This window comes from Sus scrofa, chromosome 13 (genome assembly GCF_000003025.6).
Source record: "Sus scrofa isolate TJ Tabasco breed Duroc chromosome 13, Sscrofa11.1, whole genome shotgun sequence".
Lineage (NCBI taxonomy): Eukaryota > Metazoa > Chordata > Mammalia > Artiodactyla > Suidae > Sus > Sus scrofa.
This window is the reverse complement of record NC_010455.5, coordinates 150,524,484-150,549,507: the sequence shown is the minus strand read 5'-3', so window position 1 is coordinate 150,549,507 and position 25,024 is coordinate 150,524,484. Positions and strand designations below refer to the sequence as shown.

At 39.7% G+C, this 25,024-nt stretch overlaps 1 protein-coding gene across 1 annotated transcript in view; it reads right to left on the bottom strand.

Moving 5' to 3' along the window:
* The window catches only part of MORC1 (MORC family CW-type zinc finger 1), a 173,867-nt gene that overhangs the window by 12,301 nt on the left and 136,542 nt on the right, over positions 1-25,024 (bottom strand). Inside the window, 4 exon segments of the mRNA XM_021070415.1 lie at positions 943-1,030; positions 9,919-10,065; positions 13,697-13,763; positions 15,866-15,935. Coding sequence (XP_020926074.1) covers positions 943-1,030; positions 9,919-10,065; positions 13,697-13,763; positions 15,866-15,935 — 372 coding nt within the window.

Sequence of the window (25,024 nt, the reverse complement as noted above, 5' to 3'; positions counted from 1 at the left end):
ATGGTATTCAAACTCAGAGACTAGTTGGGGTTGCCCAGAAACAACATTTAATAGAGAGAAGAAAGTGGTCCAGGAACAAGCCCTTAGACACACCAACATTTAGAAACCAACAGAGAAGGAATTGCCAGCACAGAGGATGAGAGGGAAGGAGGCAGGAAAATAAGAAGTGTGTTGTCATGGAAGCTACATGAAGAAAGTGCTTCAAGAGAAAAAAGTGGTCAACTGGGCTGAAGGCCTCCAAGAAGTCAGCTAAGAAGAGTGATTACTGCATTTATCAGCATAGCACTCCCTGGTGGCCTGACATGACAGTCTCAGGAAGCAGTGGACTCAGAAGCCCCACAGGAGAGAATGAGCTGAGAGTAGATGGTAAAGAAACAGAAACAATGATGCAGGACCTCATCCAGGATCAGATGAAGGCATATGGCACCTCTGTCAAATTAATCACTTGGTGCTCTTTTCATGGATACCCTTTCATGTGTATCCATTCTTTCTGCAAACAACACCGAGCCTTGGGAGGAGAAGGAGCCCACCACTCTCCTGTCCCCTCTGGCCCTCCCCAGCCCCATGAGTCTCATTTCACTTACTAACTCAGCCTGCTGTGACTCAGCTTGGGGACTGCCCACTCTGAGCCAGTCCAAGGCTCACCCTGGATACACTAGGAGGACCAACTACTCTATCTGTACAATCATCCCAGAGTCTATTTAAACCTTGGCAATGCTGGTTCTCAGTACAGCTTTAATTCTGAGTCCTCTACCTGACAGAAAGAGCCCCATTTTCATTCACTTAAGCCAATCTAGGTCCTCTTTTAGAGGTGGTGCCTCTTTGGCACCACTTTACATTTCTGTTCACTGAAGATTAAATTCAGGCTCTTCTGTCAATCCCCCCAGCCCCCTACTGCCACCACCTTTTTTCTTAGGGAAAAAAAAAAAAAAGCCAGCTTACCTCAGAATTCCCTATAAGTTCCTCCAGAGATGTGTGGCCTAATTCTGATGGTACCTGATACTCAGGAAAAAAATACAGAAGAATCTCCCTAGGAACAATAAGCACAGCAGAGATGGGACTAGACAAGGAAAAGAGATGCAGCACTCACCTGTCAGAACTGGCTCTGTCTACTGGGTTTTGCTGAATATCTTGGGAAAGATGAAAGTTCTCTCCTCCCAAATAGTTTAATTTTATCACTAGCATCAAAGTGTTCTTCTAAAGTCACTGACTGGGGAGAGGGAGGTGGCTATGGCTATAAAAGGGCAACAAAAGGCATATGTGTGGTGATGGAACTCTTCTGTCTCTTAACTGTGTCGAGGCCAACATCCCAACTGTCTTACTGTTCTATAGTCTTGCAAGATGCTACCATTGAGAGAAACTGGGTAAAGGGTACAGGGTATATCTATCTGTATTATTTCATAACAACACGTGAATCTACACTTACTTTACAATAAAAAAGTTTCTTCAAGCAAGCAAGCAAGCATGAGCTCACAGTGCCTGTACAGAATCCAAGCAGTCCAAGATAATCCTGCGCCTACTTGAATGTTTTCCTTGGCAGAGAATGAACTTGGTATCGCAAAATTCCCGGAGAAAAAGAGGCTGACTACAGGCTTACAGACTTTTTTCCTAAGAAAACCAAAGAACTTAATTCTCCAGAGTAATTCTTTTATCAGAGCCTCTGGGACTACTTTTAGAAATCATCCATGGACCCTGGTTTTTCCAAACCGTGATGGTCACTGTTTTGACAGGTGCTTCATTTTATCAAAAGGCAGTAGCACTCCACCCTTTTAGTGTGATGGCTTTTCTAGTATTAACCACCCAGATGACACATATTTCACTCCTTGGAGAATATGAAATTTAGAAATTTACAGCTACCACATCTTAAAAGTGTACAGAGTGTTTTTATGTTGAAGTGTTCCAAGGACTTTGTGTTTATTACCTGAGGGATTTACAAAATTTTTCAATTATAAAATAACAAGGCACACAGAAGATAAAACAGCTGTCTTATATAATTTCCATTCCTAGTATTTAAAATATATTATTTGTGGAAATATTCATTTGTAATTTTAAGGAGATTCAATCTGAAAAGTTAAAAATCCTCAGCATTTCACGACATCAAATTTAACACGCCTCAGAATTATTTGCCTGGCTGGTAAGAAGATTAGTGGGGAGGGGGCAGAATGAGAAAGGGCTTCTGGGCATTTGAGATGAGCATAAACCAGATGGCACAGAAAATAGCTTCAACCAGAGTCCCTGGGAAAGGGGGCCTGGAGTCAGGTTTATAGCGGGTTTGGTGGGGCAGAAGTGGTGAGAGGTTTTCCACACCAACCAGTCTTCTCTCTCCCTAAGTCCAGCTTCCTTTCCTCTAGTACAGGATTGAAGCCTCAGCTGAATAGTGAACCTTTTCATGGTGGGTATAAATTCTTTGGGGGTTAGATTTAGAGCTAATCAGCAACCTTCCAAGGTGGTACTTCTAGAAAAACAAACACTGTCACTTATATCTAGAATCTAATATATGGCACAAATGAACCTTTCCACAGAAAAGAACCTTTCCACAGAAAAGAAACTCATGGACTTGGAGAACAGACTTGTGGTTGCCAAGGGGGAAGGGGAGGGAGTGGGATGGACTGGGAATCTGGGGTTAACAGATGCAAACTTCTGGCATTTGGAATAGATAAGCAATGAGATCCTGCACTGGGAACTACATCTACTCACTTGTGATGGAGCATGATGGAGGATAATGTGAGAAAAAGAATGTGTGTGTGTGTGTGTGTGTGTGTGTGTGTGTGTGTGTGTGATTGGGTCCCTTTGCTGTACAGTAGAAAATTGACAGAACTGTAAACCAACTATAATGGAAAAAATAAAAATCATTATTAAAAAGACAAATATTCAGAGGTAGTGGCATTTGGTGGGGGAGTGGGAGAGGATAAGGGGCAGGTTGGGGAGAAACCTGAATTAGTTCTGAGTTAGTTCTGAATTGTCCTTAGTCTGTGAAATCTCTGCATCAAAATTTATACCAGGAGTTCCCATCATGGCTCAGCAGTTAGCAAACCTGACTAGGATCCATGAGGATGCGGGTTCGATCCCTGGCCTCGTTCAGTGGGTTAAAGATAAGGCATTGCTGTGAGCTGTGGTGTAGCTCGCAGACATGGCTAGGATCCCAAGTTGCTGTGGCTTTGGCACAGGCCAGAGGCTACAGTTCCAATTGGACTCCTAGCCTGGGAACCTCCATATGCCTCAAGTGCGGCTCTAAAAGACAAAAAAAAAAAAAAGACTGAAATTTACACCAAACACCATAATAGTCTAAATAATGTCTCACATGCATGTACTGTTATTTCTAAAGATAGAGAGAAAGATAGGGAGATAGAGATGGGGGAGAGAGAGAGATTAAAGTAAAACACTTTATGTAAATGTTTTACTAGAATCACAGTAGTTTTTGTCCTGTTTACATTTTTGTATTTTCTCAATATACTCAAGCTCATTAATTCCACAGACATTCCCTGGACACCTACTAAAATAGCCCTTATCTAGTGGCACCTTACAGAGCCTGGCATCATGTCCCTATGCTAAGGACCCACACATTCTTATTACACTGAATTCAGCCTAGTCAGGAATGACGACAAGGAAGTTAACATTCTAATACAGTGCAACAGAAACTGGAATGAGGATGCAGTACAGAGAGGAGGTGCTCTAACTCAGATTTGGGAAGCCCCAAAAAGAAGAGCAGGAATTAGCTCGCTGTGGCGGACAGAGGGGTACAGCCTGTAAAGAAAGCATTCTGGGCCAACTGTACTATATGTTGGACAGCTGGGTGTTTTCAGACAGGATTGGGCCCCCTGGTCAGGTGCTTGAAATATGCTAAGTGCTGCTATAGATTTTATATACACAACTTCATTTTGAAGGAGTGATTGAGGAGTTTTTCCTATTTTGAGCCTCTGTGGTTTCCTAATTATTAAGGACACTTATCTCTACCTCTATCTGTACTCTTTCTTTGTCCCTGTCCCTCAAGGACCCCAATATGAGCTTTGTTCTCCAAATTGCTTCTGTTAAACAGCTCTTCCCTTGGGGTTTGGTCCCACAAGCCTGACTACAGAGGAAGACAAATCATCCAGCTCCTAGAGTTGCCAAGTACAAGCACATAGGAAAACTGTTAGATACGACTGAAATAACTGTAAGGTACCCCAAATTATAAATGTAGGGTTTGAATGTAGATGTTTAAAAACACTTTAAAAACCCCTTCATCTACTGTCTTGAGTCCCTTTCTTTGACGATGTGGTTCAATGGTATCTTCTTCCGTTCCCAAGGGTATATCTTATCAAACTTCTCTCTGCCTTCAAACTTTGATTGATCCTCTCATCCACAGAAAGTCCTGCACGGAGATGTGCTAGGAGGTGCTCAACGCAAAACTGCAGGAATAAACTAGTGTCGGTTTACTAGTATCCAGGTGGACACTGTGCATTTTGGGAGGACTCATGAGCCAAGTGCTACCATTTCAAGGGGAGTGTCTCTTCCCACTAAGAACACCCCTTCTCCCCTTGGAGCAATGACTCACAGTTCTACCACCAAACTTGAGAATACAATCAGGAATTTGTCTTTATTAACATTATCTCTCTTTTTGTGAATTCAAAAACTGAGTATCCTAAAGATCTTCCAGACCAACTGTCTTCATGCGGGACTATAATAGGTTTTTGGCTATGACGCTCATTTCAGTTGACTTTCTATAGAAACTACATCCATATCTGAAAGTTTGAGTCGGAAATTTTTGTAGAGTTCAATGAGTTGAGCTATAACCCTAAATTCACTCTGTCTCTATGTATGACAGCCAAGCTTTGAACAGTTCCACTGAAAGGCCATTTCCTTTTCAGACCATGGTCCTACCCTTTGTCAACAAATTTTTCCTTAAGAAAAATTTTTGTGCATCAACACAACTCTGCTCTTTCTAGACAGAAGCAGAGATACACAGAGGTACCTTGTCCATCCTGCTATTCATTTTATTTTATTTCATTTTATGTTTTAATTTTAATTTTTTTTTTTTTTTTGTCTTTTTAGGGCCATACCCACAGCATATGCAAGTTCAGCTAGGGTCGAATCAGAGCTGCAGCTGCTGGCCTGCACCACAGTCACAGCAATGCCAGATTTGCAACCTACACCACAGTTCACAGCAACACCAGATCCTTTAACCCACCAAGCATGGCCAGGGATAGAACCTGTATCCTCATGGTTACTAGTTGGGTTTATTACCACAGAGACACAAAGGGAATTCTGCTATTCTTTTTAAAGAGTAATCTAGTTAATAAGCTTGATCTTGGCTAAGGATAAGAGCAAGCCTCCCATTTGAGGGAGATCGGCATTCATTTCCTCAACCCAGCGAAAGGCTAGGATAAGGCAGAAATGTCATGGCTCCACTTCCTAAAACCAGGAATCAGGTCCTGGTTTTCGACAGACCTCGAATGCTAATTATTTTTAAAATTTTGTGGTCTTTTCTGTTGCTCTGTAGCTGGCAGCAACCTGTAAAAAGTGACTTTCTTTTTAAAACTTATTTTTGGTATTTTTAAAATTTAAGATAATATAAAGCATGTTTGAGCTTTTGTAAAGTCAAAAATAAATGAAGTCTGACTTACTATCAAGTTTACATACACACAATAAAATAAAACAAAGCATTACAGGTTAGCATTTATAAGTAAGGACTATGAGACCAGATAACCAAGATTCAAATCCCAGCTCTACCACTTATCATGCTGGGCAAATGACTTAACCTCTACATACCTCAATTTTCTCATCTGTAAAATGGGGATAATAAAAGTATCTATTTATAGGGTTGTTGTAAGGTTTAAGTGAGTTAACACATGAAGTAGCACAGGCCCAGCACATATTAAATACACAATAAATATTTTTGTTATTGTTGTGGTTGAAAGTGATTTGAGATTTGATACCACTTCAATATGTAGGACCATTTGATAAAATTTAACCATCTGACAGATCTCAGTTTAGCTTATTTACCTCTGACTTACTAACATCACTCAATTACAACCCATTATTCAAAAATAACATATTTCAATATTATTCACTGCTTTTTAAATTAATCCCTTTCAATTTAAGTAAAAGTATTCTTTGAAAATCTACTAATACATGATAGACACAGTGAGGAAAATTCAATCTGTTTTCAAAGAAGTTACTATATCTGAGGATTAAAAAAATTAATACACATGAAACAAAAAAATTGCAAGATAGGAAAATGATAACCTGAGCATAATCAGGGGATAAAAATGGACAAAGGAAAGTACTATTTTTTATTAATTTATTCCACTAACATGAGCCTAATGGAGGAGGCCCACTTAGTAGCATAGGAAGGAATAAGGATGATGCCACGTCCAAAGTGAATGAAGTGGAAGGAACACTCCACATACTTCAAAGGCCTTAAGTTCCCTCTTATGTTGTGACAAGCAGGTCAAATCTGGTGAACAACCGTGAGTAGAAAGAACATGGTGCCTTCTATATTGCACACAGCCAGCCACATCTTTATGCCTGGAGGAACTTAAAGCCTAGTTAACATGAGGAAAAATACGTGGAGCAGGTAATAGAATAGTGTGGTACAGGAAAAAAAAAATAACAAAGAAGACAAGAAATCTCTTTACACTGGTGAAATGTGAGAAAACCTTCTACACAATGCTAAAGGCAAAAGAGAAAACTGGTGAATGAGGAGCTCGTTTTGTTCCAGTTAAAGTCTTGTGTACAATTCTTTTTCCACTGAATATTTTTATAAAACAATCACCAAAAAAAATTCAAGCTGGTACAGAAAGGAGCTTATTTATTAATTCATTTAGCTTTCAGAGTGTTCCGGTGATAACAGTATGATGATTGCAACTAAAGATTCTACATGTTCATTAGGGAGATAGTTTCTGGGAAATTGTAATTTTCTACTGCTGCCTAATTATAGAAGTGGATGCACGTTAAAGTCTTAGTATACTCAATCAGATTATCTCCTTTTTGATCACATGTAACACATTACAATTAATAGTAATGATACACTTAGATGCAGAACAAAAATTAGCCAAGTAAAAAATAATAAAGAAAATGATACTGCATAGTAGTAAATCCAAACTCTGCTGCAAGACAACTGAGCAAATATCTCTAGGTCTCACAGTGCAGGGAGTAGCAAAGGGTGTGTGTATATTGCAAAATGTGTGTGTGAATATGTGTATGTACACTAGTATGTGTGTGCATGTGTATATACACATACCATAATTAAGAGCATGAGACTCCAAATCAGGGAGTCTGGGCTTAAACCCAGACCTGTTCCTAGTAGCTGTGTACTTGTTTTTATGACTCTCAGTGTTACTTAGTTTCTCTAAACTTTTTTGTTTATTATTATTTAAAAGCACTGGGAACTATGTCTAGTCACTTATGATGGAGCATGATAATGTGAGAAAAAAAATGTATACATGTATGTGTAACTGGGTCACCATGCTGTACAGTAGGAAAAAAAATGTATTGGGGAAATAACAATAAAACAATTTTTTTAAAAAAGTTTAAAATAATACCAGCCTTGTAAAGTTGTGGACGTAAAGATCTAATGTATACAAATCACTTGGGTGAATGCCAAAAATGTACTAATGACTCATAAATGACAACTATTATTATCAAGAAGGCCTGGTTCACTAGATGCAATGTCCCAATTGTTGACATGTGATCATACCATACATTTTTTAATAATATGCACATATTTATTCTGATATATACAGGCATATTCATATGTAATTTATTACATGCCACTGTGTCTTAGGGGCCAACTGACATGCCTGAATCTTAGAACTAGCTACCCAATTTCAAACATGATAATCTTACATATTATTTCTAGGCAAATGCTGACAGAAGGTAAGAACATGGTTACAGAATCCCATTTAGGCACTATACCATAGGCTGTGGCAGTATGAGACTGACATCCATCCAGACCACTGGATGAATGGCCATTTTCAGCCTTGTAATATCTGTACAACCCTGAGGTCTGGCTTGCTTCTGTCCCATTCCCAGGCTAGTGCAAGCTTGCCGAGCCAGGCACTGTGCAGATGTGGTGGTCAGAAATTAGTGTCCAGGAATGCAGCACTCTGGTTTCATTTCTTGGTCGACAACTTGCCTCTGGATCCCCAGTGTCATTAATGAAAATTTGTCCTGATGTGAAGTCCAAGGTGGATCCACCTATATGTAACAAGATCTTTATCCTTTTTCCTGGGACAGGGAAGGTATTAGGAGTGTGTTCCCAAAGGTTAGTAGGTCGGGCCTCCATGCCCAGGTAAGCACAGCTCCACATTCCTGGATGCTGTCACAGAAACTTCCATAACTTTCTATAAAAGTTCCCAAGGCAACTGCAGAATGGAATTCATCTCTTATAGTAATTTGCAGGTCCCTAGACTCCAGTCTGTGCCTGAATAGGGGCCATATCTCCCTATACATATGCTCCCCACCTCTATCTTTCTCTTTCTTCCTTCCTGATTTTATTCTTTGACTACTCCCTTCTTCAGAAAGATTCTGTCAATCTCTGGTCAGAAAGTCAAAATAACTGTCCTAAGGGAAAATACTGTTCCAGCTAGAACATGTTGTATATCTTCCACTGTGAAAGCCTCTTCCCTCTTCCTCTGTGAAGCCCAACCAAGCCAAGTGGCTGTGCTAGTTTGGTAAGTGTTACTGCTCCTGCACACACACACACCCACACACACCCATGGAACCTATTTCAGAGCACTCGTCTATATATTAACTTCTTTGACTTGACTACAAGCTCTCTCCTATCATCTCATCGATCCCCACTTAGAAAAATTCTGAAGCTTGGACTTTACCCCCTCCCTGTCCCTAAACTGAGATCTAGATATTTCCAGACTGAGATCTAGATATTTCAATTCCTCATTAACCATGCCCACGAATGTTAGGACTCTACACTGAACCAAAAAGTAATACTCAGTTTCTCTCTAATAAATTCAGAATCTAAAGCTACAAAAAGAGACTTTTAGAAAGCCATAATGTCATGAAGCAGAAAAATAAAAAATAAAAAAAAAAAAAAAAAAGGAAGGGGGGAAGGAGGGAAGGGAGAAATTCTCTAAGAATTCTTTTTTTTTTTTTTACTTTTTGGGCTGCACCTGTGGCATATGGAAGTTCCCAGGCTAGGGATCAAATGAGAGCTACAGCTGCCAGCCTACACTACAGCCACAGCAACGCCAGATCCTTAACCCACTGAGCAAGGCCAGGGATCGAAACCACATCTTCATGGATCCTAGTCGAGTTCATTAACCACTGAGCCACAAAGGGAACTCCCTGTAAGAATTCTTTTTTTCCCCCTTTATCATAATGACCCTCATCCATTTGTGTTTTTTTAAATTGAAGTATAACTGATTTACAATGTTGTATTAATTTCTGCTATACAGCAAAATGATTCAGGTATGTGTGTGTGTGTGTGTGTGTGTGTATTTTTACACATTCTATTCCATTATGATTTATCATAGGACACTGAACATAGTTCTCTGTGCTATACAGTAGGACTTTGTTATTTAACCCTTCCACGTATAAGAGCTTACATCTGCTAATCCTGACATCCCACTCCACCCCTCCCTTAATCCCCTCCTATTTGTTTTTAAAAACCCTTTGTGTGCTCTTATCTTCTATCTTTACAAATTCTGATTTTTTTATTATGTTGGAGAGAGGACTAACATCTACCATATTACCGACCATGTAACATCAGAGCAGTTATTGACAATAGTTCTATTTCAAAAGACAAGACAAGTAACCCATGGTATATCTAAATCAGTGCAGTTAGGAGACAAGTCATAAAGTCATTCTAGTGAATTTTCTCAATAATATTACCACTCAATAGGGGGAAATAATATCAGGAGTTATCACTGCTTAGAGAAGTCAACAAAACATGTGGAAATATGTTAGCAATATCTTTACCTTAAATTAGATGTCAGTTTTCTTACTGTTTCCTTGACAGATGCTCTTTGAGAAGATTCTGTCAGTGAAGAAGCAACTTTACAACCACCACTCACAGAAACTCTGGCTTTGTTTCCAGAACTTGGATTTAAATCCTCCACTGGCATGCTGGGAGAAAACAAGCTGAGTTTTATAATTTCTAAGTAAAAATCACATTAGATACTAATAAATTCAGAAACATGAATACGTGACAAATGAGAGGTTAATACACAACAAATGAAAGCAAGGACTTAAATGTAATGCTGGAAATTATCATTTATGTAGCTGTGTAAAATTAATTCTCAGTTATAAGAATTATTATTTATTCCTGATAATTCTTGTTTCAAGGTTTTTGGGTAGCCATCAAGAAGAATTTTTTTTTTCTTTTTTGGCCACCCAGCTGCATATAAGTTCCTCTGCAGCTGTGGCAATGCCAGATCCTTAGCCCACTGTCCTAGGCCAGTATTGGAACCTGTGTCCCAGAGCTCCAGAGATGCCACTGATCCCACTGTGCCACAGCAGGAATCCCAACAGTAATTTATTTTTAGCAACAGTAGTCACATATCATTAGTCTCTTATTTGCTGAAAGAGGCTTTTAAATTCAAGTTATATTTTCAGATTGGGGGAAGGAAGGTACAGAAATAAAGCAAAGTCAGCTGAAAGAAATATTTAGTCAAGATCTGGTGGAAGAAGAGTGTTCTAGGCAAAGTGTAATCCTGGAGTAGAAGCAAGGTAGGGCTGTTCAGAGAAGATGAGAAGGTTAGGGCTGTTGGAGTGGAATGCACAGTAAGAAGACAGAGAGAGGAGGTGAGAGGCATTGGCCATGGGGCAGGGACTGAAGTTTATTTTAAGCAGACCAGGTGCTACCATTGGAGGGTTTCTTACATGGAAGTGAGATGATGTGACATACATTTTAAAAGGATAACTGCAACATAGAGAATAACTTGCAAAGAGGAAGTATAGTGTACAGTATGTTATTAAGACCTCAAGCTTTCAGTATCGTGGGAACAAAAATGGTCAATGTGAGAGACATAGCTGGGTAGACAGGTAGGGGTCAGATCACACAGGGTCTTGTATGCCAAGTAAAAAGGAGATTTTTGTAATCCCTTCATGCTAATGTCCATGAATTAAGACCACAGCTTTAGAATTTCCTATGTTTGTAGTGTATGAGCCTTTTTAAAAACTGGATAATAGTTTATATCAAATGGAATGTGCTTCTACTGTCAACAGTTCTTTGGTATTAATTATACTGTCTAACTTCAGCTGATACTTTATTTAAGATGAAGAACATTATAACTAATGCTTAATTGTCTGTTAAAGAACACTCACACAATGTCTGAAGCCTATTCATTATAACCTCTTTTCTGCTGAAATTTTATTAAAGAAGTCTTTTAAATTTTTTTTTAACCATTTTGGGAATGCTAGAAATTCATGCTGGTATTGGGGGTGGAGGATAAAATGCACTGTATCAGAGCAGAGAGATTCTTCTCTGAGACTCTGTTTCTTCTATCAAGTAACAGTACCTTCCTCCTAAAGCTGTGCTAATTATTAAACATGATATATACAGAACTTAGCTCAATGCCTACTATTAGCAAGTGCTCAGTAGAGAGTACCTAATTATTGTTATTATAATCATCTTTATCATTACTATCACTACTAATGAATTTTATAAGATTCTTCCATTAAGACTGCTTTAACTGGATTATAGTTCCAACATTCATATTGTAGTTATATTTCAAAGATTGCTTAAAAAATACAAGTTCATAAAAATCTAAGAGTGATGTATGAACTCATATTCAAACACACATACACACACACATGTGCCCACACACACACAAAACATGTTTTAGTTTTTGGATGGATTTTAAATTTCAACTCAAATTTCAATAAATAGGTTGAAGCACTGGCCACAAAACAAACCAGCAACAGCATTGGGGAAAATTACATCATTTATTCAACTGACAAATATTACAGAATGCCAACTCTGAGAAAGGTACTGTTCTGGACACCAAGGACATAGAGGTGAGCAAGACAGCCCCTGCTCTTGTGGAGTGAGTTAGCTTCCAGTGAAAATACAGAAAATAAGAATGCTAGAATGTAAAATATTAAAAGAAATAGATGATTGATAAGGTACTTTAAAATAGTAATAAGGACTCTGAAAAAAACAGAACTCGATGACATGATTTGCTAATTAATGTGCCTTGTCAGAAGAAGGCCAACTATTTTAGATGAAGTGTTCAGGGATGGCCTGTCAGAGGCTCAGTGTTACGAAGAAGGAAAGACACCATCCTTCATGAAGCTTATGTGTACGCAGTGGGAAGACAGATACTCAGAAGACAATCCCACCTGACCATCAGGGAGGAGTTACTCATATTGTGCAAAGGAACATGGGTCATATTTAACAAATAACTATGGAAGTTGAATAAACCATGATTAAATTTGATCCCTGCAACAAGTAGCTCTGTGAACACCTGAGTTTGCCCAGGGGAATCAATCAAAGCCCCCAAAGGAGATAACACTTGAACTCAGCCATGAATGAAAGTGTCACAGACAAGGGCACAAGAGGGCACGCAAGCCCAGGAAGCCATGTGGACAAAGAGATGTGATAAAACAGAACTGTAAGTAATTTCAAAGCTCTGGAAAGCAAAGTGAGGGCTAAGTAGAGAGGCAGGAGCAAAGAGGGCTTGGGACACGCTAAGGAGTTTGTATCTTGTCTTAAAAGCAGTGGGGCTATGAAAGGCTTTTGGGTAGAAGAATGAGGTGATGGGGTTTGAGGGTAAGAATGAGTACTCAGTCAGCAAGTGCAGGAAAATAACAACTCCTACTTCCTGTTTTTGGTTTTTCCCTGGTATTTAATTAAATTTTCTCCTCTGCAAAAAAAGCATGGGTCTTGGATTCAATGACACTGGGTCTGACTACCTGGAAAGCAGTTTAGACAGATTTGGAGCAAAGTGAGGATAAGAATTTGCTTCCTTGAAAACATTTTTTTTTTTAATGCTATTGAATATCCAAAATATTCAGCTGATTTTATTTAAAAGTGACAAAAGTCAAGAAAACCCTAGGAGTTCCTGTCATGGCTCAGCAGAAACAAATCAGACTAGCATCCAGCAGGACACAGGCTTGATCCCTGGCCTTGCTCACTGGGTTAAGGGTCTGGCGTTGCTGTGAGCTGTGGTGTAGGTCTCAGACACAGATCAGATCCTATGTGGCTGTGGCTGTGGCATAGGCCAGCAGCTACAACTCCGATTTGACCCCTGGCCTGGCCTGGGAACTTCCATATGCCTCAGGTGTGGCCCTAAAAAGACCAAAAAAGAAAAAGGAAAAAAAAAAAAAAAAAAGAAAATCCTAGCATGCAATGATTATTACAGTTACATATACATGTATGACAAAAAGATAATGAACCAGACCCAAAAAAATGTTCATGATTTCATAGTCAAACCTTATATATATGTGACATTTTCAGTTCTTTGCCTGTAATACAGTAATTTGAATTAGTTGCTTGCTGTGACTAGAAAGTTAAGCCTGTTCCATTTCATTATTCCCAAATCTCCACAAAAGCAAATGAAAAGATATGGGAGGAGGGTAGAAAATCTAGTGTATTCTATTCTTTCCTGTTTCCTTTGTAAAAAATTTGGTTTCACTCTTAACTGCCTTTGCATTTTGCTATTATTTTCTTTCTTCTTGTATTTAAACATTGATAATTACTTTTCAACTGTATAATTGCATTCCCTTGGAATTTGTATAGTTGCAGTACACTCACCTTTCCCAGTTAGGTGATGAAGAGTTTCTCTTTATTTCCAGAATATCACAGCACAGCTCCTGTTTTTCTTCAAAGAACACAGACAAAATAAAGACAACCACATTTTAGTGATCACACAGTAAAGCGAACTGAAAGAAGTATTAGCAATTCATTAACTACTTACATATAATTTGGCCTTGTATTCAAAACCCTGTCGTAAAACTGCACCAATATGTTCTTAAGGCAACTTATAATAACCTCTTAATAAAGACTATGGAGTAAATATAAAAATCCAAGAGCTTGATTTTTGTAATTTCTTTTTGATGATGCTTATTACCTGCTATTGTTGTGTAGGGGGTGACTAATTGGAAAAGTTTGGCTTTCTTTCACCAGCCTCTGCTCAGACAACTCACTTGTTTTCCCCCAATATTCACTCTATTCCATTTGGGGTTCAGGTTCAAAGATATCCTGACAGGTCTCAATCAGAAATGTGTCTCCAGGAGAGGCAGAGCTTTAAAGCAGGAAGAGAACTACGGTCATCTTGTTAGTCTTCTCACTCAAGAAACCTCAGAAGTGTAGGCTCAGAGGGATTAGTGTCTACTGTCCACAGAAAAATCAGAAATGCTTTGATCTCCTGGGGTTGGTTTCAAGTGTGTCTTGGGGGTGAGCCTAGGGAGAAAGGAACGTGTCCTTCTTCCAGCTATCTCTAGAATTCTTTGTGATGACAGTGATCTTGTTCACCAAGGAAACCCTCACCAATAAGTTTAGGGCCACAGAAGGCCAAGCGGAGCAGGACAATAACAAAGAAAGTTTTAGATGGTAAGTAAATGGCTGTGGACCTGCCTGACTCTCGTAAGGAGACATAAAAGAGAACAGAGAGGTTTTCCAAGCACACTGCAAGCACCACTGGTTTTATTCATGATTTGCATGCAAAGTGAAATTTCTTACCCAATTGCCAACGCATCCATAATTACAGTCATTTGAAAATATTTCACAGTTTTTTCTTTCCAAATCCAGGATGAGTATTTGATTAAATATTAATTTTGGGATCAAAACTGTCTTAACAATTTTTTCCATTACAATTTAAAAATCCAATAGGCACATACTTGAGGACATGTTAATAATTTGAAACTTCTGTAAAAGATTGGCTTTAAAATTAAGAGCCGCTTACAAAGACATCTTGATTGTGCAATGGTAAATTATCCTAATTATGATGAAAAAGAAAAAGTGTGATTTCTAAGGGACCTTGCTAATGGGTTCAAATATAAAGATGTGAATGAATGACTGATTACGTTACCTAAGCAACAAAGTGTGAAGGAAGGGAAAGCTTACAACCAAGAGTGAACACCAAATGATGGCATGGATCAATATAAAAAAGACTGGGAATGATGCAGTCAAAATGAGCTGAGACCTATTTAGGAGACTAAGAAAGGCTTTAAAACTTATTTTAGAACAAGAAGATGACAATGAAGATAATGGTCTTGCTGCTTAGGCCCAATGGTATAATCTTACAATAAGAGAGACAATGGTATAATAATCATACAATACATAGTTCAAGAATTCTAGTGATAATAATGAATGGACACTAAGAAAACAAAATCTTCTGACCCTAGTTTGTTTCCAGCTTCTCTATCCAAGGAAACTGTCTCTGGATTGAATATTATAAGATGGCAACTGCATGTTTTTAAAAAAGCTCATCTCTCACCTGAGACAAATTACATCCCATGGTCATGAAGGAACCATTAGATGTATTTGTTGAACTGCTCTTAATGATCTCAGAGGAATCGTGCAAAATAGCAAAAGAACTAAATCACTGAAAACAGAGGAATTATAATTTTTAAAATAGGTCCTGAAAATTACAGACTTGATATCTATCCTTGGCAAATTTCTAAGCAGAATTCAGTGAGGAGGGTGACCTAAGAGCACTGCTGGGAATTTCAGGCAGTGAGTTAGTGCTGGGGTCACTAGTCTCAGGCAGGAAGCGTCCCCCGTCCCTTCAAAATGTGTGAGTTTGGCAGTTCACTCTTTACCCATCTCTCCTCCCACTTCTGGAATAGTAAGTTTAATATTTTAAAATTCACACTGCCACCACACTTCTGATCTATATGCCACATAAGAGATGTCACATAAGTCATATTGAAAACAACTCAAAAGATTACAACTAATATATGTGAACAGAGTATTTTTTACCTTTTTTCATAAGAGAAGCTTCCTTGTTTTCTTGTTTCAATGAAACATCAGTGTCACTTTTATCTAAAACCTGAAAAACAAGCTCTTTATTTAAAGCTGTGCAAAAACACAGGACATATTGTAAAGTGCAAAAATGATCTTGAACATCAATGCCCATATCATAAAGAGACTATCAGGGTGTGTAGTTTATGCACATGTTTTGAAGGTAGACAATCATAAATGTTGTTGATAATTATATTGGCATGCATCTCAAAGATGGTTGCCATATAATTGTCCTCTTTACATCCACCATTTCTTTAATGGGTTTTTACATTTCTACCAATATTTTTACAGATATTTTTAAAAATCCATATCTTTCCTGGATTTTACAATGACCCCAACAAATGAGACAAGTATTTGATCACCAGGAGCAACCAGGGACCCTCTGCTGTTTTGTGAAGGGTGATCACACCCTGGTTGCTATAGAGCAGACCCAGGGTATGAGCTCAACATCAGTGCAATGAGAACTTCAGGGAGGTCGGGGCCTGGGGCCTGAAGCCCAGAGCGTGATGGGGAAGAACATGGGGACTGGGCTGGGGGCGTACCTGGGAAGTTGAGGGAAGGGACACCTTGTCTTTTGACAGGCTGCCAGGAAACTTGCCCAAAAGGGGCTGCAGAGCCTTTGTGTGCTGAATATAGAGCCAGGAGGGTTGGCAGCAGCTGAGTGTGAGGGGAGCTGTGTGTGTGATTTCTGAGATGGAAGCGGTGGGGGCAACCAGAGGCCAGGTCTCCTATCACTTTGGGCATCCTGTAAGCCCATTTTACAAGGCTAACACAAAATAAATGTACATTTTGGGGATGCACTTTATTAGATGAGAGAGAGAGGGTTAGCATACACCCTTCAGAAAACAGACCTAGAAGCTCCCTTTATGTATTTTTTAAGTCTGTGAGAAGGTGGGGAAAAGATAGCAAAAAGTGAGTATGGAAGAGTTCCTGTTGTAGCACAGTGGTTAACAAATATGACTAGGAACCATGAGGTTGGAGGTTCGATCCCTGGCCTTGCTCAGTGGGTTAAGGATCTGGAGTTGCCGTGACCTGTGGTGTAGGTCGTAGATGTGGCTTGGATCCCACGTTGCTGTGGCTCTGGCAAAGGCCGGTGGCTACAGCTCCAATTAGAACCCTAGCCTGGGAATCTCCATACGTTGAGGGAAGCAGCCCTAGAAAAGGCAAAAAGACAAAAAAAAAAAAAAAAAAAAAAGAGTGGGTATGGAGAAGGCAGGGATAAGGCAGGGGTAAGGCCAAAGCTCCGTCTTCTTGATCTGAAGACCTCTGAACACAATCTGAGACACACTAGGCTCCTCCACTCCACTGTATAAAGCTTGGAGCCATCACCTTTCTGGAATTTACCTACTGTGCATGTATCCTTTGTCTTTCTTGCCCCCTCTAAACTGCTAAACAAACGTGGGATGGAGAGATTATCTACCTCCCTTTTCTCCCCTCCCAGGAAACAAAGGCATCTATTTTGCATGGCATTCTGGAAACTGCTCTGTCAGGAAGCAGGTTAAATGGGCACACATGTAACCTAGCAACAAAAGAACTGTGAGGCTATCCCTCATCGTCGTTTTCTATTTTACTCAAATCCAGAGAAAGGAAGCTTTGCAGGTAATAAATAAAACAGATTCTAAGCTACTTTGGTCCATTTTAAAATATTTGTGTTCTTATACTCTAAGTAAATTCATGCCCCAGGAAGTAAATAAAATGCATTTTTTTTTAAAGTTCATTGTGCAAAATGCCTTTAAAATGGGTGTCTTATTTCTGATATAACATAAACTTTAAAGTTTTCTTCTGATGTGCTGATATATACGGAAAATCTACATCTGTTAAGTGTCCCTCCTTTGAACTGAATATTTTTTGACCAGTTTATAAGCAGCTTGGACTATTTCCCATAATAGTTAGCAGCAACCACAAGGTAAGTTCATGACAGGAACTATTTAACGTCTTTAATAATAACCACTTTGTTATAATCTATGATGATCCTGCTCAGGATGTGTTCATCCTGAACTCTCCTTATGATGGAAACTCTCCTTATGATGGAAATCAGACAGGAGATAAGTATCCAAGGTTGACAAAAATCCCAGCACTCTCAGCAGGGACTCTTGGTGGTGGTATTGTTAATACAGCCTCCTGACATCATTTTTGCATTTTATTGTTAAGTTCTCTGCTTTGAGCTCTGCCTTGTGGGGGCTGTTTCCATGAGGAGCGGCTATGTGCCCTCATCCCCAAAATGTTACTTACACAAAGCTTTACCATCTCTATTGCAGGAGAGATGTCCTTTTCCTTTCTTTTCCTATATTTTCTTTACTCTTTGGCATAGGAGTTTTTAAAAATATTTTAGACAAACAACTCACAGCCTACAGTATTTCCTTTTAAATAACACTGTGTAAATATCCACGTTCATAGGGTGCTGCCATTTTCACAATGCACTTGCAGCTTTGAAGCTCTGGATTTTTTTCACACTGAAACAAGGAAATACGCAGTTGTCTTTTCTATGACACTATTTGTATCATTCGATACTTGCAAAGCTCTTTCACATACATTACTTCATTTCATTTTAAAAATGTTCTCCAGTCACTTAAGCTTAACCGAGTTTCATACTCTGCAGTTTGGGGATATCTCTTTCCTAAGATTTTACTTCAGTCATGAAACAGCTAACACTTCCCACACAGTAAATGAGATTAGAGTTAAGTCTTAACATGAGGTTTTAGATACCATAATTAAAATTATGTTAACAATGACTAGAGTGGGATTTGTCGGTTCTCCAAGGAATGCAAGGGATGCGCGTAATACCACATACTCAATTTTGTGAAGTATCTATTTAAGAGGATAAATAAATCATAAATAAGCTAGAGAGGAAAAAGAGCATACATACCCCAGTCAGCTGGGTAACACTTTTCTCATTCAACTGTAGTTAGGGAAGCTTAAGAACTGGCTGATGTCATTTTATCTGGTTTCTTTCCTTCTGTTTCTTTGCCCCTCCACACCCACCCCAAACATTTTATCAAGGACCAGTAAAGACTACCAGATCAGTGCTTGCTCTCCTGCCAAGTTCCAAGGCCCTTCCTGTTTTCACTCTTCCATAGCGAACATTATGTTCTGGGGGTCCCCCTTTCATTTATTAATGTATTCAATAAAACTAAGTTCCCAGCATGAGTCAGACACTGTCATGGTGAAGACTACAAGGTCCTGCCTTTATGGAGCTTATTTTCTAGTGAGGGAGAAAGATGTTCAATACATAAAAAGGTGAATATGTGATCATATAAGTTCTGTTAAGAAAAATAACACAGGTAAGAGAAGGAGAATGACCTGCGTTACTGCACAACCTGAGTCCAGCTGCCTATCTGGGCTCACTGTTGCTTCCACGCCCTCCTTTCTCCAGGTCTTTGACTGGCTGTTGATTTGTTTGTTCCCCCAACTTTTTTCTAGACTTTCCTCAGCTGGGCCTTGCTTGCCCCCTCTATATAAAAACTATTCACTCTCACAACACCGACACCTCCTGTCCCCATCCTCTGCTCTATTTCTCTCCTTAGCATTTACCATTATCTACCATGCAACATATTTTACTTACCTTGTCTACTGTCCGATTCCCCCACCAGAATGGAAGCTCCATGAAGATAGGGGATAGTGCCTATTTTTCTTTCTCCTGTACCCTCAATGTCTAGGACAGTAACTGGTGATTCATATACTCACAGAATAAAAGAAAATTAAAAAACAAGTCAGGAAAATCCATGTGTGTTGCTAGGAGTGGGGAATAATGGAGTCCGGGCATTGTGAACAGCAGAGGAAAAAAGGCTGTGAGACAAAAATAAGCTTGGGGTTTTGGAGGCCAAGGAAGGTCAGGGTGACTAGAGTGGAGTGAGAAAAGGAACAACCAGCAAGGAGTGAGGACAGAAAGGAGTAAGGCCAGGTCATGAAGGCCCTTGGATGGCACTAAATTTTCTCCTAGGTAGAGAACAGCATAACCTGACATATTTTGTGTGGAGAACTTAGATTTTTACACTGTGGAGGCCAAAAGAAGTAGTGGAATCATTTAAAGGCTATTATTGCAGACCTGGTGAGAGATGTTGGTGAACTGGTCAGGTGGGTAGCTGTGGAAGTGTTAGAATAGAGTATATGTCTGAAGGTTAATGCAGCATGATGAGTTAAGTGCAGTGTGAAAGAAGGAGAAAAATTCACGTTTTGACCTGAGTAGCTATGAGAGATGGTACCATTTATTGAGATGTAAAGCATGAAGAAGTCCCTTGGAATTCTTTCCTCTCTTGATTTTGGTAACCTTCTGAGTCTCAACTCTTCCTTGGTAATTATTATTTTTCTGTCTACTGTCAATCCCTCAAGGAAAACCTTGTGGTGTTAAATGATCACCTTTATGCAAATAATGGTGTCAGAAAATCATCAGCCCTACCTTCTCATCTCTGCCCCAGTTATTTCCATCTGACTTCAGGACATTTACCTTTGAATATATTGCTAAAACTTAAAACCCCCCGTCTCATCTTTACCCACTCAGACTCCCCTGGTTAACGCCTCTTCCTATTTATAATACCGTTTTGTTCCAGGCTGCCATCTCAAAAACTGCTGTCACTGTTTAGTCTTCCATACTCCTTCCCAGGTTATGCAATTTTTCCTTCAAAATGTTTCACTTTTCCTTGTCTTCTTACACTATAACTCTAGGAAGCAGCATCTGACTTGGTTTTTTGGTCTTTCACTTCTCCTTTTTCCAGTACTGCTCCACTATCACAACATTTTCATAACACAAAAGAATTCATTCTTTAGACAAATTTCCATGACTAAGTGTTCCTTCTCAAAACTTGCTTACAGGAGTTCCCATCGTGGCTCAGCAGTAACGAACCTGACTAGTGTCCATGAGGATGAGGATTCGATCCCTGGCCTTGCTCAGTGGGTTAAGGATCTGGTATTGCCAAGAGCTGTGGTATAGGTTGCAGATGTGGCTCAGATCCTGCACTGCTGTAGCTGTGGCAAAGGCCGGCAGTTGCAGCTCCAATTCTACCCCTAGCCTGGGAACTTCCATATGCTACAGGTGTGTGTCCCCTGACCACCCCCCCAAAAAAGACAAAATAACTTGCTTACAGGTCCTGACTATTTACTCCTTCAAGTACAAACCCTTTTCTGGCTTTCAAAGCTCTTCTCCATGTGATTCTAAGATATCTTGGTGTATTTTCAGTATTTCTCAATAAATATCCTCTGTAAAAACTAAAAAGTTCTCTTCAGAATTCTCTGAAGGCACCAGATAGACTTCTGCTTCCACACCTTTGTCCACACAGTTCTCTCTACCTGGAGTACATTCTCTCCTCCTTTTCCTGTAAGTCTGTCCCACTTTTTAAGATAAGTCCTACTTTTTCTAAAATGTCTTCTTATTTACCCCAGCACATACTGATTTCTCCTTTTCTCTGAAAACATAGTAACAGTAAATTACAAATAGTTTTAAGTATTTTTATTTTTTTTATTTTTATATTTTTTTAGGGCCACATCTGAGGCATATGGAGGTTCCCAGGCTAGGGGTTGAATCAGACTGTAGCTGCCAGCGTACACCACAGCCACAGCAATGCAGGATCTGAGCTGCGTCTGTGACCCATACCACAGCTCACAGCAACACCAAATCCTTAACCCACTGAGCAAGGCCAGGGAGCGAACCTGCGTCCTCATGGATGCTAGTCAGACTCGTTTCCACTGAGCCATGATGGGAGGAACTCCCTTAAGTATTTTTAATAGCCAAGCATTGTATCTATGAGACCCAGATAAGACTGGAATCCTGAGGCAAGCTTGATTCTTGCCATGCCATTTCGAAACAGAATTCTAAACTTGGGTCCATCTCCCCAACACAAATCCAATTGTACAGAAGCATTAGTAAATACAGTTTACTGAAAATTGTGTTGAGAAATGGAGGAACATGTTACATACGGTAAAAAAATCAGCTTAAAATTACCATGAAACAGCTTTTTTTTTTTTAGCAACACCCATGGCATGTGGAAGTTCATGGTGGATACTTACCCCACTGAGCCACCCGGAAACTTCCAAAACAGCTCTTCTTGACTTTTCCAACTGCTAGCTGTCTCATCTCTCTCTACATACTTTCCCCTCCAGACTCTTTTCTGCAGCACCAGTCTTTCTGTTTGTGGGATTATCTCCTTCCCTCACCCCTACCCCCCAGACTCACCCTTTTCCACAAGCACTGGGTCACTCTCTAGAGTTCCCTTTTCTTCTACAAAGCAATGTCACTCTCAAATTTCATTCTTTACTCCCATTTCATGGCCCACTTAAAGGCTGAATCTTCCCTGTTTAGATTTATAGAAGGTGGTTTTTAAAAAATGTTTTTCATAACACAAAGAATTATTTTCATTCTGTCACAAATCATCCCGTTAATTCTCATAATAACCTTGAGAGTAGGTAATATGATTCTTCTTTTATAGATAAAAAAACAGAAGAGCATAAGTTGCTACAACTGACACGTGCCATATTGGTCTGAATCTGAACTGAGGTCAATCTGTCAGAGTTCAGAGCCTGTCTCCTTTCTGTAAAATAATGCTAATTTACAGTTTTGTAAAATTGTCTTCCAATTGTTCTTCCGCTTTAGGATAAAGATCATGGTTTTGTTGTTGTGTTTTGTTTTGTTTTGTTTTGGTGTTGCAAAATCTCTAACATAATATTGTTCAATAAATGTGTCTTGGGAGTTCCCTTCATGGCTCAGTGGTTAACAAATCCAACCAGGAACCATGAGGTTGTAGGTTCGATCCCTGGCCTTGCTCAGTGGGTTAAGGATCTGGCATTGCCGTGACCTGTGGTATAAGTCACAGACGCGGCTCGGATCCCATGTTGCTGTGGCTCTGGTGTAGGCCGGTGGCTGCAGCTCCGATTCAACCCCTAGCCTGGGAACCTCCATATGCCGTGGGAGCGGCCCAAGAAATGGAAAAAAAAAAAATGTGCCTTGAATTAGTGCATGATTTCTGAGGGTTAACACATTAGCACATGAATATTTCGATTCATTTGAAATTTCCCATGAGATTTTCCTTTAATCAAGGGGTATATAAGATATTGTCTTTGTGTCTGTCCATTAGTATGTTGGTGGTGAGCTGATAGATGATGCTCTGAAGGGTGAGTATAGACAGCTTTTCCTCCAAAGCCCTTGGAGCAGCTCTGGTTTATATTTCATAAAGGGTCTGGTTCTGTCTCATACTGTTAGCAACAATCACAGGATTATACAGGTTCATATAGAGGCAAAGGTAATATCATCAGCCAAGAAAATGGACTATGAAATGGCCTGCTTTTGAAATTAAGGCAACTTCAATTACCCGAAATCATGGTATTGCAATTCCAATGCACTTTCCCATTAAAAAAAAAAAATTCTGGGAGTTCCCATCGTGGCGCAACAAAAACAAATCCGACTAGAAACCACGAGTTTGCAGGTTCGATCCCTGGCCTCACTCGGTGGATTAAGGATCCAGTGTTGCCGTGAGCTGTGATAGATCACAGACGTGGCTCAGATCCCACATTGCTATGGCTGTGGAGTAGGATGGCAGCTGCAGCTCTGATTAGACCCCTAGCCTGGGAACCTTCATATGCCGTAGGTACAGCCCTAAAGACCAAAAAAAATTTTAAAAAAATTCTGTTAAGAGTCAGAAAAATTTGTCTATTTAGGGTAAATGCAGCTGATTTAGAAGCTGGCTATACAGGTTATTTGCTTTTCTTCTTTTTCACCTGCTTTTGGGTTACTGAGTCATTTTTTACTTTCATTGCATATAGTTGTTTTTTGTATGTTTGCTTTTGGGTCTTGAGGGGTTTTTGGCTACCACAGAGCATAAACCTAGATACTGGAAACTCACCAGCTCTTCCAGACATGCCTCAGCTTTTGTGATATACCACGGAGGCCCTGTCAATGACCCTAGGGATTGAGAGTGGATTGATACCTTTCCTGAGCTGGCACTAGCCTCTCTAAAAGATGTACTAAAGAGCTAACCAGATGTAACTGGTAAAGGACTTAGCTCATGCTGAGTCAAGAAAACAGTTCCATCCACTCATTCCTTTATTCATCAACCTTCCTTCAACCCCAGAAATTGCCACACTCTGGACTGGACATTGGAGATTACATTTTTCAGGGTAAACCCTAGAGAACTCCACTGCCAAACTCTTAAAATACATCTGTCAGTGGTGGTCTGGCCATCAAGTTTTTTAAATGTCTGCAGGTTGGGAAAATAAAGTGAATCCATCTGCCAGTCTGCTCCTGAGGCCAGGTGCAAAGAAAAAAGACCTAAATGACCACAGAGGATAAAAGGTTTAAAGCCAATCCAACCAAAAAGATAGTATGGTTCTTGGTTATTAAACAGGCAGGTCTAACCTGATCTAAAGTAACCACACCCAGAGTTCCTATTGTGGCTCAGCAGTTAACGAACCAGACTAGCATCCATGAGGACTCAGGTTCAATCCTTGGCCTCGTTCAGTGGGTTAAGGATCTGGCATTGCCGTGAGCTGTGGTGTAGGCTGCAGATGTGGCTTGGATCCCGCATTGCTGTAGCTGTGGCGTAGGCCAGCGGCTACAGCTCCGATTAGACCCCTAGCCTGGGAACCTCCATGTGCCATGGGTGCAGCCCTAAAAAGACAAAAAAAAGAGAAAAAAATAAAATAAAATAACCACATGCTCTTTCACCGCTTTAGCAATCTTGGTTTACCACTGATATTCAGAACAGTAACTGAATGAAGATTATTATGAAATACAGAAAAGTGTCAAATGCTAGGGTTTAGGAAAACGGTAAGTGTTGGTTCATATGAGAGTCAGAAAATTTGCATCATGTCAACTTGGGATACTTGCTCCACCAAGATGAATAAAAACATGCACACGTATAATAAAAAAGCTAGTACTTTTATCACTCTGGCTTGAGTCTCAGAAAACGATTCCTTCTCTAACTTACTGTTGGCACTGGCAGGTTTCCTCCCATGGTGTCCCCATACTTTGAAGCTTTATTCAGATTGATCATTGGCTTGCCTGACCATCTGCTGTGGTTTGGCAACCTAATTTTCCCAGTCACCTTTCAGAACAGATTCCCTAGGCTGCCTATTCTGTACAGTCACTTCTTATATCTCAACTTGTGACATAACATGAGACTGCTTACCTCT